The sequence below is a fragment of the Mauremys mutica genome, chromosome 1 (assembly GCF_020497125.1).
Source record: "Mauremys mutica isolate MM-2020 ecotype Southern chromosome 1, ASM2049712v1, whole genome shotgun sequence".
NCBI classification, from domain to species: Eukaryota; Metazoa; Chordata; order Testudines; family Geoemydidae; genus Mauremys; species Mauremys mutica.
In genome coordinates this window covers 94,500,961-94,513,472 of record NC_059072.1, presented here as the reverse complement: position 1 = coordinate 94,513,472, position 12,512 = coordinate 94,500,961, and the positions used below count along the sequence as shown (strand labels likewise).

Here is a 12,512-nt window from a genome sequence, read left to right as displayed (position 1 = left end):
GGAGTGGATTCCTTCACCACTTTGGAATTGACATTAGCTAACCCCTGTATTCCCAAATCCATAAACACTGAAAGCTCTGCATTCCACACCCCCTCCAAACTCACTTTCTTAATCACCCTGTTACCCTCACCAAAGTTCATGATCTCCCTTCCAAAACACACTATATTCTTAAATTCCTTTGGATGAGCATTGGCTCACAGATTCCACCTCAAGCAACATCAGAAAAACCACCACACTGCATCTCTGTACCCCCCTGGAATAACTAGCTACCCAAAGCCATCCCCATATTTCCTCATGCCCCAAAATGCCTTTGGAATCAATGTTAGGTAACAGGTTTTGCCAGTGGCAAACAAGGAAATCACCAGTTGGGTTCAGATCATCACAGAATATGGTAGAATGAAACTACACTCATTTTTGTACCTGAGGAATTCTTGCTTCTCCTTCCACTGGTGCTGGTCAAAATCCTTCATTTCTCTGCAGTGTCGCTGGTGCACTCTTTTGAAGGCATTGTCCAGATGGCGAATATTATTGAAACTTTGTCGGATCACATCTGCATAGGTTGGGGTGGACTCCGTAGTTTGAAACGTAAAAGAAAAAAATATTGTCTTTGTTTTTTCTTTGCTAAAGGACATATGAGAGGAACAATAGGGGATGCATAAGTTAGTACTGAGATTAATTGGTAGAGCTGTAGCAGGCAGGGGATGGGGGGCTCAGGACTGGAATAGCACAGGAAATTTATGGTCAGGATTGGGGCATACTGGTAGAGCTTTATATCAGGGAAGTTAGGATTAGAATAGCAGGGGATCTTCATGGTTAGGATCAAAGGAGCAAGGATGGTAAAGGCTGAGCCTCCTGTTACACCCCAAGGCCCCCTCCCTCGGAGTCCCTTGGGAAGGCAGATCAGCATTGTGTATTGCTAATGCTGTTGCTAGCATCGCAAAGCATTTTGGGGAGGGTCAAAGGTGTGTGAGTGGGGAGTGGAAGTTTTCTTTGCAGGTATGAGAGGCCAAGGTGGGGGGAGAGAAAGAAGAAAGCAGAGAACGGGTTAATTCAACACTGGCTAGCTGCTACCTGCCAAGACAGAAGGGGGGGGAAGTCCAACCACCCCAACGAGCCGTGACAAGAGAAGAACTAAGCTGAGACACAGAGCTGCAGAGATAACAGCGAGAACAGTGAGAGTGAATGAAATGGCAACAGCAAAGGCCAACAGAAAGGAAAACAGTCTCCGGAGCCGGGAAACCAGGAAGGCCACAGCAAGCCTGTTTGAACTGGTACAAAGAGTACCAGGAACAGAGGGCCTTGAATGAAAACCCCCACCCCAAGGAGCCCAGGATTAAAAACCCTCCTGAGAGCTGAAGCAACTCGGAGAGCACAGCAGATCCTTGGACGGCCTGGGCCCAGAACAGCATTCCCGTCCACCTTCCCCACAACTCTTCTTCTGACGTTACACCCAGACTTGGCCAGTCTGGGTCGTGCGTGTGCGAGTATGAAGGTGGGTTAGGGCTTGGGGCATTAACACTTTCTTTCATCCTCTGAGTGACATGGGAGTGTTCCCAGCACTCTCTGCTGTTATTTTATTATTTTATCAATAAAGCTTTAAAATTTAGACACTTGGTGTGCCTCATCATCTCCTCCCCAAAAAGATCCTGGGGCACCAGCCTGATCAACTGTGGCCCCAGGCAGATTGGTAACGTAAATATGTCACTGTCAAGGTTTCCTCCCCCACTCTGAACTTTAGGGTACAGATGTGGGGACCTGTATGGACCCTAAGCTTAATTACTAGCTTAGATCTGGTAACACTGCCACCAGGCAGAAATCAGTGTCTGGCACACTTTCTGTCCCCCCAAAACCGTCCCTGGGGAACACAGATCCAAACCCCTTGGATCTAAAACAAGGAGAAATTAACCATCCCCCCTCCTTTCCCCAACCAACTCCTGGTGAGTCCAGACCCAATTCCCTTGGATCTTAAAACAAGGAAAAAATCAATCAGGTTCTTAAAAAAGAAAGCTTTTAATTAAAGAAAAAGAAAGGTAAAAATCATCTCTGTAAAATCAGGATGAAATATACTTTATAGGGTACTTAGATTTATATAGCCCAGAGAAAACCCCCTCTAGCCTCAGGTTCAAAGTTACAGCAAACAGAGGTAAAATCCTCTCAGCAAAAAGGAACATTTACAGGTTGAGAAAACAAACGTAAGACTAACACGCCTTGCCTGTGCTACTTACAAGTTTGAAACATAAGAGTGATTCAGAAAGATTTGGAGAGCCTGGATTGATGTCTGATCCCTCTCAGTCCCGAGAACGAACAACCCCCAAAACAAAGAGCACAAAACAAAGAACAAGTGAGCTGCAGCTCACGAAAGCTCATGCTAAAATAAATTTGTTAGTCTTTAAGGTGCCACAAGTACTCCTGTTCTTTTTGCGGATACAGACTAACACGGCTGCTACTCTGAAACCCAAGATTTGAAAGTATCTTGTCCCCCTATTGGTCCTCTGGTCAGGTGTCAGCCAGGTTTACTGAGCTTCCTACCCTTTACAGGTAAAAGAGACATTAACCCTTAACTATCTGTTTATGACAGTCACACTCCCTCCTGGCATTGCTCCCTTAATTTTTATGAGCACTCAAACTCCCAGTAGAAAAATATTTGCATTTTAACCCCAATCTAATTTTAGACAGCATTTTATCTCCCATTTTATTCAGGTGTTCCTTTCCACATTTGTTTTCTTAACCTTCCTATTCTGTTAATGAGAGCCTGTCATCTTGTCTCTGTTCAATGCAAAGCAATTCCCTTGACGGTTACCACCAGTATGGTTATACATCAGCCAGCTGGTGTGGAGCCAATCTATAAATGTGTTCTTATACCACCTCTTCCTCAATCTGGTCTCTGGCAGTTTGAAGTCATAATCAACTTAAGGTCTGGTCCTGCAACTGAACAAAGTTCTGCAGTCACACAGACTAAGCCAGCAATTCACTGACTGGGGAAGGAGAGTAAGCAGACTTTGACCTTTCTCTGTTTTCCTCACTGCAGTGTATAAGAGGGCGTTATAAACGTGATAAAGGGGCTACGGCTGGTTTATGAAGAGAGATTAAAATAACTAAATAAGTATAATTTGGCTAAACAACGTCTAGGGGTATAGGAAAGGGATGTCAGTCTCATCTACAATAATATGAAGGACATAAACACAAAAGAGGGAGACTATTGTGTGAGATGGTCAGAAGATAGAACTAGAAGTGGATGAAAATGAGTGGTGATTAATCCAGGCTGGCTTTCAGGAAACACAAAATATGAGGTTTGTTAGCTTGTGGAATAGTTTCTCAATGGAAGGTGGGAAAGCCCTAAAGCTTGAGACATTTACTACTGAACACAGAAAAAATCCAATAATATGCTGTAAGAAATAATCCTGCACTCTTGGGGAATGGATAGAATGTGACCTAACAAGATTTTTCCATCTCTAATCTCTCTGAGTTGATCATAAGGATATGGTATAGGCTTGCAGATCTCCCTCCTGTGAATCAAGATGTCTTGTCCAGACTGTGGTTCAACATTATAGCTCTGGAGGAAGTGCTGAATTAGTGGGCTGTGTCCATTGATGTTAAAGAGATGCCAAGTGAAGTCAGGGCCCTGACAAGCTGGGTGTGACTGGAGAGGGGAAGAAACAAAAGAAAAGAGGCTATTAATTATATCAAAACTAAGTCCAAAGAATAAAGCATGTAATGCCCCATATGATTCATATTCTGAGTGAAAGAGAATATATAACCATTGGAAATGCAGTGAAACTTGTCCATATAGGCACCACTGGGATTCCATTTTCGGTGTAGCTATTACAATAGGTGGCTGTGAAATAACCATTCTGGATTACATAATTTTTAATGTACAATAACTGATGTCATTATAAAAACTGTACATTGGAGTGAAGAGACTTGATTTTAGTATTGCAAAGACCAAGCAGAGTTTTGTGTATTAATATATCTTGTGGACCAAATCAGCAAATAAACCATAACTCTACACAAAATAGGCCAGAGATACCACACAAATCCAAAGATTCCGAGGGTGAGTTCTCTTGCTCTCCCTTGTATCTTTAAGTATTCAGCTATAAAACTGTTCTGCTCTGAAACACCCCTAACCAAATCTGTCCTCAGACCCTGAAGCACAGACTGCTCACTTAAAGAATCAGCATGGAGACATTCCTATCCCAACACCATTGTCTTCCCAACAAACCGACCAAACACAGCCACTTGGTCATAGGGTTGTTCAAATTCCCTGACAATTTTTATTTTATCTGAGACCTTCTCTAAGCGATCCACACTGGATTTTTCAAAAGGAAAGTCAATAGATCCATTCACAACAGACTATTTCTGCCTGTTAGGAACTGAAACTTCCTTGATCAAATCACTTCCACACCCTTCAGTTACAGCAAACTGCTTGCACAGATTACCATGAGGATTCCTTTCCCTAGGAGCTTCTCTAAGCAACAATTTACCCCTCACAGAAATTCTGCCCTTACCCTCTTTACCTTGGGCTTGCTCTAAAGGAACATTTTCCTGAGCACCAACAGACTCTTTCTGGGTCTCACTTACATTCAGAATCATTTCTGGCCCATCAGGTCGGTTTTTACACAAGCTCCTTTCAGGCAAGCTCACTAGACAAAAGGTAAGAGGTACTTTCTTTCCCTCTGCAACGTTCCTCACAGTCACTGGCAACCTGCAAGTTGTCAGGCTCAATAGGCTTAGGAATCATTTCCTCATTACAAGTTTCAACACTGTCAGTGAGCAACACAATCAAATCACCTTTATGCTTTCCTTGTGCCCAGCTAGGGTATCACCCTAATCAGACAGAGTTGCTACACCCTTTCCCAGCAACACATTAGCAACAGGCAAAATACAAGCACCAGAATTGTCTGGTCTCTGGGATTTTGCTAGGACACTAACTGAATGCAACCTAGTTACAGTGCTATTCTCCCTAGCAGACACAAACTTAGGACCATTCCCTTTCTGGGCTTTAGCTGTATCCAGAATTAACTCTGGGGCCACTGATAAATTGTCAAGTAGCATAAACTGAGAAGCACTTTCTGTCCGCTTCACAGACAAAGAAGAGCTTGAGAAACATTCCCCTTTAACAGACACACAGCTTGGGATCTCATTTCCCTTGTCCCAGCACACAGGGCCGTTCACAGACAACTGCTTGGAAATTGGAGTAGCTTTTTCCATAGGCAAGTCAATACCCTTAACAGACAGAGGCACATTTCCTTCACTGTCACCATTCTCCACACAGACAACAGGTAAGGTAGAGGGACACTCATCTTCCATTAACCTTGCCTTCCCAAACTGCTGATTAGACAAAGCCATTAGCTTACAAGGTGGCCTAGGCTCTGCCAACATTTTCTTGTCCTCCTCTCCCTTATCCCAGCACACAGGGCTGGTTACAGACAAATCCTGAGAGAGTGGGACAGCTTCCTTATCAGGTAAACTGCTGTTCTTCACGCTACACTGAGCTACTTCCAGCAAATCACAGTCACCTTTTTCAGGTTTACTTTTACAAGCTGTATTAGCCAACAATTCATCACCCATCAAAAATCTACCCTTTCCTTCCTTGGTTAGGGCTTTAACCTGACTATCCACTTTAATCTGCTCCTGAGAGAAACATTTTCATGACCAATGAGTTCTTTTTGTGCTTGATCTAATTTCAGATTTACTTCTGAGACATTAGACAGACATTCAGAAACATTCACAGACAAACTGCTTTTTTACACAAACAGCTATTTCCCACCATGTTAGAGTCTCCCCTCCCCCTGGTCATAGCAGGATGGGTTAAACACAGAAAACTGCTCAGAGTATTACAACATACCAACATTGTTATAAACTGGATTTTCAAGATAATACCGTTTCTGCTGTTCTTCCATTGCTTTTTTGATTTGGAGCCTAAGGCCTTGTCTACACTACAAGACTATTTCGAATCTACTTAAGTCGAATTTGTGGATTCGACCTTATGAAGTCGAATTTGTGTATCCACAGTAAATACACTAATTCGAATTTCTGAGTCCACAGTAATGGGGCTGGCGTCGACTTTGGAAGCGGTGCACTGTGGGAAGCTATCCCACAGTTCCCGCAGTCCCCGCTGCCCATTGGAATGCTGGGTAGAGCTCCCAATGCCTCCTGGGGGAAAAATGTGTCGAGGGTGCTTTTGGGTAACTGTTGTCATTGAACCGTCAATCACGCCCTCCCTCCCTGAAAGCTCCGGCGGGAAATCTGTTCGCGCCCTTCTCTTGTCGGTTACAGCGCGTACGCCACAGCACTGCGAGCATGGAGCCCGCTGCGATCATCGCTGCACTTATGGCCGTTGTCAACTCCTCGCACCTTATCGTCCACCTCTTCCACAGTCAGCTGCTGAGAAATCGGGCGAGGAGGCTCCGGCAGCGCGGTGAGGACAGGAATTCACAGAGTGGCGCAGACCTCTCACAAAGCAGGTTACGCCGCACCGTGGAGATCATGGTGGCAATGGGTCAAGTTCATGGTGTGGAACGGCGATTCTGGGCCCGGGAAACAAGCACGGACTGGTGGGACCGCATAGTGCTGCAGGTCTGGGATGAATCACAGTGGCTGCGAAACTTCAGGATGCGTAAGGGCACTTTCCTTGAACTCTGTGACTTGCTGTCCCCTGCCCTGAAGCGCCAGGACACCCGGATGCGAGCAGCCCTGAGTGTGCAGAAGCGAGTGGCCATAGCCTTCTGGAAACTTGCAACGCCAGACAGCTACCGGTCAGTAGCGAACCACTTTGGCATGGGCAAATCTACCGTTGGGGTTGCTGTGATTGAAGTAGCCCACGCAATCGTTGAGCAACTTCTCTCAAAGGTAGTGACTCTCGGAAACGTCCAGGACATCATAGATGGCTTCGCCGCGATGGGATTCCCAAACTGCGGTGGGGCTATAGATGGGACTCACATCCCTATCCTGGCACCAGCCCACCAGGCCAGCGAGTACATTAACCGAAAGGGCTACTTTTCAATGGTGCTGCAAGCACTGGTAGACCATAGGGGACGTTTTACCAACATCTTCGTTGGGTGGGCGGGCAAGGTTCATGACGCGCGTGTGTTCAGGAACTCTGGTCTGTTTAAACGCCTCCAGGCAGGTACTTTCTTCCCGGACCACAAAATAACGGTTGGGGATGTGCAGATGCCTACAGTGATCCTCGGGGACCCAGCCTACCCGCTAATGCCCTGGCTCATGAAGCCCTATACAGGCGCCTTGGACAGAGAGAAGGAACTCTTCAACTACCGGCTGAGCAAGTGCAGAATGGTGGTGGAGTGTGCTTTCGGACGTCTCAAGGGGAGATGGCGGAGCTTACTGACTCGCTCGGACATCAGCGAAAAGAATATCCCCGTAGTTATTGCTGCTTGCTGTGTGCTACACAATCTCTGTGAGAGCAAGGGCAAGACCTTTTTGTCCGGATGGGAGGTTGAGGCAAATCGCCTGGCTGCAGTTTACGCTCAGCCAGACACCCGTGCCGAGAGAATATCCCAGCGGGAAGCGCTGTGTATCCGGGAGGCTTTGAAAGCAAGTTTCCTCAGAGAGCAGGGTAACCTATGACTCTCCACTTGCTTTCAAGAGAAACTGACCCTGGGCCTGTGTCTGTATGTGTCGATTTCGATCTGCGGTTACATACCCCGTTCTCCAAGTTTCCCCCACTTCCAAAGCACGTTTTAAAGCAAATTAATTGTAACACTCATTATTAATAAATCTTTGTTTTACTTTGCATTTCTGTTCAGGTGTTGAAACATGGACACATACTGTGCTGGGCACGGTGTGCACTGATGTACAGACCGCTTGTTCCATAGAGGAATGACATCCTCCTGCTCCTACATAGGTCTCTGGGGTGGGGGACGGTTGCAAGTGGTTGTGCATGAAGGGGAGGGATTGCAGGAAGGGGTGGGTTTGCAGGAAGGGGCGAGTGGTGCCTTCTTTGGATAGGGGTTTGGATGACGGCAGTGGGCTGCGGGTTTGGGCGTAGGAAGGGGTGAGGGGTGTGGGGGAAGGGTCAGTATCTGTCCGTGGATGAGGGCTCTTGTTGGGGCTCAGGGCAGCGGAGAGGCTCGTTGCTACGGTGGAAGTGCATGGTAAGGGCAGCGTGCCTTAACATTAAGGGGGTGGCAGGCGCTAGGACCCTGGACAAGCATACACATCACAGAATGACCCGGGGCAGCATACACCACACAGAGTGACCCTGGTGCCTACTGACTGCAGTGTGTGTGTGCCCTGCAGTTGATCATGGCCCCAAGTCTGTACCCTGGTAATGTAGGCTATACCGTGCAATTATAAATCCCCCCCCCCCTACACAAAAAAATCCTCTGACACGAAAGACGTGACCGAAACAGTGAATAACAGCAAACAGCTTTTAATAATCTAATACACAGTGGGGGGATGAAACTTGGATTTGGGACTGGGTGAGCCTGTAAGGGAAGCACTTCTACAAATGTATAGCGTGAGAGGTGTGTGGTACATTAGCGCTATGCAGTGGTGCAGTGACAGTTCTCACGGCCCCTACCGCCCCGCCGTCTTGTACTTTTGGGTGAGGGGGGGGCAGGACTTCTTGGCGGGGGAGGGCGGTTGCAGATACACTGCAGGGGGGCTCTGTCCTCCTGCCTGCGGTCCTGCATAACATCAACAAGGCGCCGGAGCGTGTCCGTTTGCTCCCTCATTAGCCCAAGCAGCGTTTGAGTCACCTGCTGGTCTTCCTGCCGCCACCTGTCCTCCCGTTCGATGTGTGTGCGATGCTGTTGACATAGGGTCTCCCTCCACTGTCTCTGCTCTGCCGCCTCGGCTCTGGAGCAAGCCATCAGTTCCGCGAACATCTCGTCCCTAGTCTTTTTCTTTCGCCGCCTAATCTGCGCCAGCCTCTGCGAGGGGGATGCCGGGGCAGTCCGGGAAAGAGCCGAAGCTGTGTGATGGGAAAAGTAACTGATTTCCTTGAACAGATACATGTTTGCGAACAGTGAACACAGTCTAGTCAGTTTCTCTGAACAAGACCATACAGGGCAACAAGTCTCACGAGATCTCAGGACAAGTTCGAGATTTCGGAATACGCTCTCATTGGCTGCGGCATTGCACAGGAGAGCGGACAAGTGGGGAGAGACAGCTGAATCCGTCTAGCAGACAGTCCTGGTAAGCCTTACAGTACATTCTGCTTATCAGTTAATGGATAGCTGTGCCCTCCCGCTAAAGGCAATCTGGAAATCATATACTCTGACCCTTTTCCAGCCACTCCCGCCAGTGCACGGGAAAGATCAATGTATGCTTTTCCTATGTGGCCTACAACACGTGGCTGTTAAGCGAGGGTCATTGTTATGCAAAGTAAAAGTCAACCATTCACAACAGTAACAATACACTAATTGCCCTAATTAGATGCAGCACTTCATGAACGAGATCACCCTGATGCGGGTCCCTCGGAGTCACAAAGAGCGGATGCTAAGGGAAGCCCTGCAGAGACCAGGACCATATGCGGCCATGCTTGTGGAGGCGATGATTCCCATCTACATAAGGATGTCCTGGCGCGGAAGAGTGTGCTTCCATGGAGCACCCAACAAGGCACCTCTCCCCAGGAACCTCCTGCGGAGGCTTTTCGAGGACCTAAATGAGACCTTTCTTGAATTGTCCCTGGAGGATTATTGTTCAATCCCTATATGTGTGGACCTACTTTTCATATAGTTTTTCATTTAAAATTTTATATATAGTATTTCTATTTTTTTATACCTGTTTTATAAAAAATAAATGTTTACATGTTTATAGCACTTACCGCCTGATCCTTCCCCTGATTCAGAGTCCGGGTTAACGGCCGGGGAGGGTTGGTAGGGGATCTCTGTGAGGGTGATGAAGAGATCCTGGCTGTCAGGGAAAGCGATATTGTGTTCGCTGTCGCCTGCGCCATCCTCCACAGACCGTTCCTCATCTTCCACATCGGCGAACATCGAGGAGGAACTGTCCAGGTTCACTATGCCATCCACTGAGTCCACGGTCACTGGTGGGGCAGTGGTGGCAGACCCACCTAGAATGGCATGCAGTGCCTCGTAGAAGCGGCATGTCTGCGGCAGGGCTCCGGAGCGTCCGTTTGCCGCTCTGACTTTTTGGTAGCCTTGTCTCAGGTCCTTGATTTTCACGCGGCACTGCACTGCATCCCGGCTGTATCCTTTCTCTATCATTGCTTTGGAGACCTTCTCGAAGGTCTTTGCATTCCGCTTGCTGGAGCGCAGCTCCGACAGCACAGACTCCTCGCCCCACACACCGATCAGATCCAGGACTTCCCGGTCTGTCCATGCTGGGGACCTCTTTCTATTCTTGGATTGGCCGGACTCCTCTGCTGGAGAGCTCTGCATCGTTGCAGGTGCTGCGGAGCTCGCCCCGATGTCCAGCCAGGACGTCAGATTCGAAGTGCTCAGACAGGAAAATGAATTCAAATTTTCCCGGGTCATTTCCTGTGTGGCTGGTCAGAGAATCCAAGCTCCGACTGCTGTCCAGAGCGTCATCAGAGTGGTGCACTGTGGGATAGCTCCCGGAGCTACTAAGTTCGATTTGCATCCACACCTAGCCTAATTCGAGCTAGTCATGTCGAATTTAGCGTTAATCCACCTGTCGGGGTGGAGTACCAAATTCGAACTAAAGAGCCCTCTAGTTCGAATTAAATGGCTTCCTGGTGTGGACGGTTGAGTGGTTAGTTCGAATTAACGCTGCTAAATTCGAATTAAAGTCCTAGTGTAGACCAGGCCTAAGTCTGGCAGTTTCTTGTTGCATTTGGCAAACCCTCTCCTGAGCAGCCAGCAGTTCCATACACCCCCTACGAGCCCTTTCCTCTCTTTCAGCAGCTTCCTTCTGTCTTTTAGAAGCTTCCTTCTGTTTCTCAGCAGCTTCTTTTTCCAGCTGGGCTAAGGCTTGCTTCTCTCTCATTTGAATTTTTGCCAGTTTTTGATTACGTCCAAATTGCAGGCTCTCTCGCAGGGCTTGCAGTTTCATTGCTTCTGCTGATGCTTTCTGGCTCATGGTCACTGATCTTTAACCCAACAAAACTCTCAATCCCAAAATTCAAATTTGGATAGCATGGGGTTCTGATCCGAAGCTTAATTGACCTGGTTCTGTGGATCCTAGCACGACTACACCACTGTAACAAAGCGGCCTCTGGCGGGACACTACTGAGAGTATCAGTTCAGGACAAATTGCTTAGAGCAGGGCCAGGGCTGGCTCCAGGCACCAGCTGACCAAGCAAGTGCTTGGGGCGGCATCTTGGGGCAGGGCGGCGCTCAGGGTTGGGGTTTTTTTGGTTCCTCCGGGCAGCACTGGAGGTGGTTTTTTTTGTTTCTGCGGCCCGGTGCTCGGGGGTGGGGTGGAGGGCCTTCGGGCGGGGCGGCGCTCGGGCGGTGCACTCAGGGGCGGGGCTTCAGGGGGCACTCAGGGGGTCGGGGGCTTGGCGCGGTGCTCGGAGGGGGGATGGGGACGGGGGCTTGGCGTGGCACTTGGAGTGGAGGGCAGGGGCTTAGAGCAGCACGGCGCTCGGAGAGGGGTGGGGGCTTGGCGCGGTGCTTTGAGGGGGCGGGGCTTCAGAGGCGTGCTGCTCAGGGGGCGGGGCGCTCGCGAGAGGGGGTAGGGTGGGGCGACGCTCTTCTTTTTTGCTTGGGGCGGCAAAACAGCTAGAGCCGGCCCTGAGCAGGGCAGTCACACCAAGGCTGGGGTTCTTTTATTACTAAGGCACATCAAACCAGCCAAACAGAGGACTTCGGTTTCACCCCACTGGCTAACCAGAAGTCATACAAGCAATTCCCTCAGATACTCCAATTCCCTTGTATCACCACCAGCACCACTCCTTAGGGGCTGAATACCCCAGTAAAAGAAAAACGGTTCTCTCAAAGGACCAAGCCCCAGACTCAGGTCAATATACCAGTTAGAACTTACCCACAAATCATGCTGTTGCCAGTCCTTTAGAATCTAAAAGCTAAAGGTTTATTCTTAAAGAGAAAGAAATATAGATGAGAGTTAAAATTGTTTGAAGGAATCAATTATATACAGTAATGGCAAAGTTCTTGGTTTAGGCTTATAGCAGTGATGGAATAAATTGCTGGCTTAAGTCATGTCTCTGGAGTACATCCATAGCTTGGATGGGTCATTCAGTCCATTGTTCAGAGCTTCAGTTTGTAGCAAAGTTTCTCCAGAGGTAAGAAGCAGGACTGAAGACAAAATGGAGGGATTTCCACAGACTTTTATATCCTCTGCCATGTGGAAGGACACCCCTTTGTTCTTACTGTAGAAAAATCACAGCAGCAAGATGGAGTTTGGAGTCACATGGGCAAGTCACATGTCCCTGCATGACTCAGTTCTTTACAGGTAGAACAGCCATTGCTCACATGCTACCTTGAACCTTCCCAGGGAGGCTCCTCATATGTGGATTGGAGTCTCCCAAGGTCCATTGTCAGTTAAGTGTTTCTTGATTGGGCACTTAATCTGAAGAATTCTCTCTCAAGAAGCTGACCAAATGC

At 48.1% G+C, this 12,512-nt stretch overlaps 1 protein-coding gene across 11 annotated transcripts in view; it reads right to left on the bottom strand.

The window, feature by feature from the left end:
* The window catches only part of FAM227A (family with sequence similarity 227 member A), a 62,283-nt gene that overhangs the window by 447 nt on the left and 49,324 nt on the right, over positions 1–12,512 (bottom strand). For 9 of the 11 annotated variants that reach the window (XM_044985332.1, XM_044985273.1, XM_044985281.1 and 6 more), the window contains 2 exons: positions 3,483–3,640; positions 421–576 (listed from right to left, as the gene is read on the bottom strand). In XM_044985332.1, the coding sequence (XP_044841267.1) occupies positions 421–576; positions 3,483–3,640 (314 nt within the window). Of the gene's footprint in view, positions 1–420; positions 622–3,482; positions 3,641–12,512 lie in introns of those variants that run through there. The other 2 variants (XM_044985304.1, XM_044985350.1) reach the window with 2 other exon arrangements.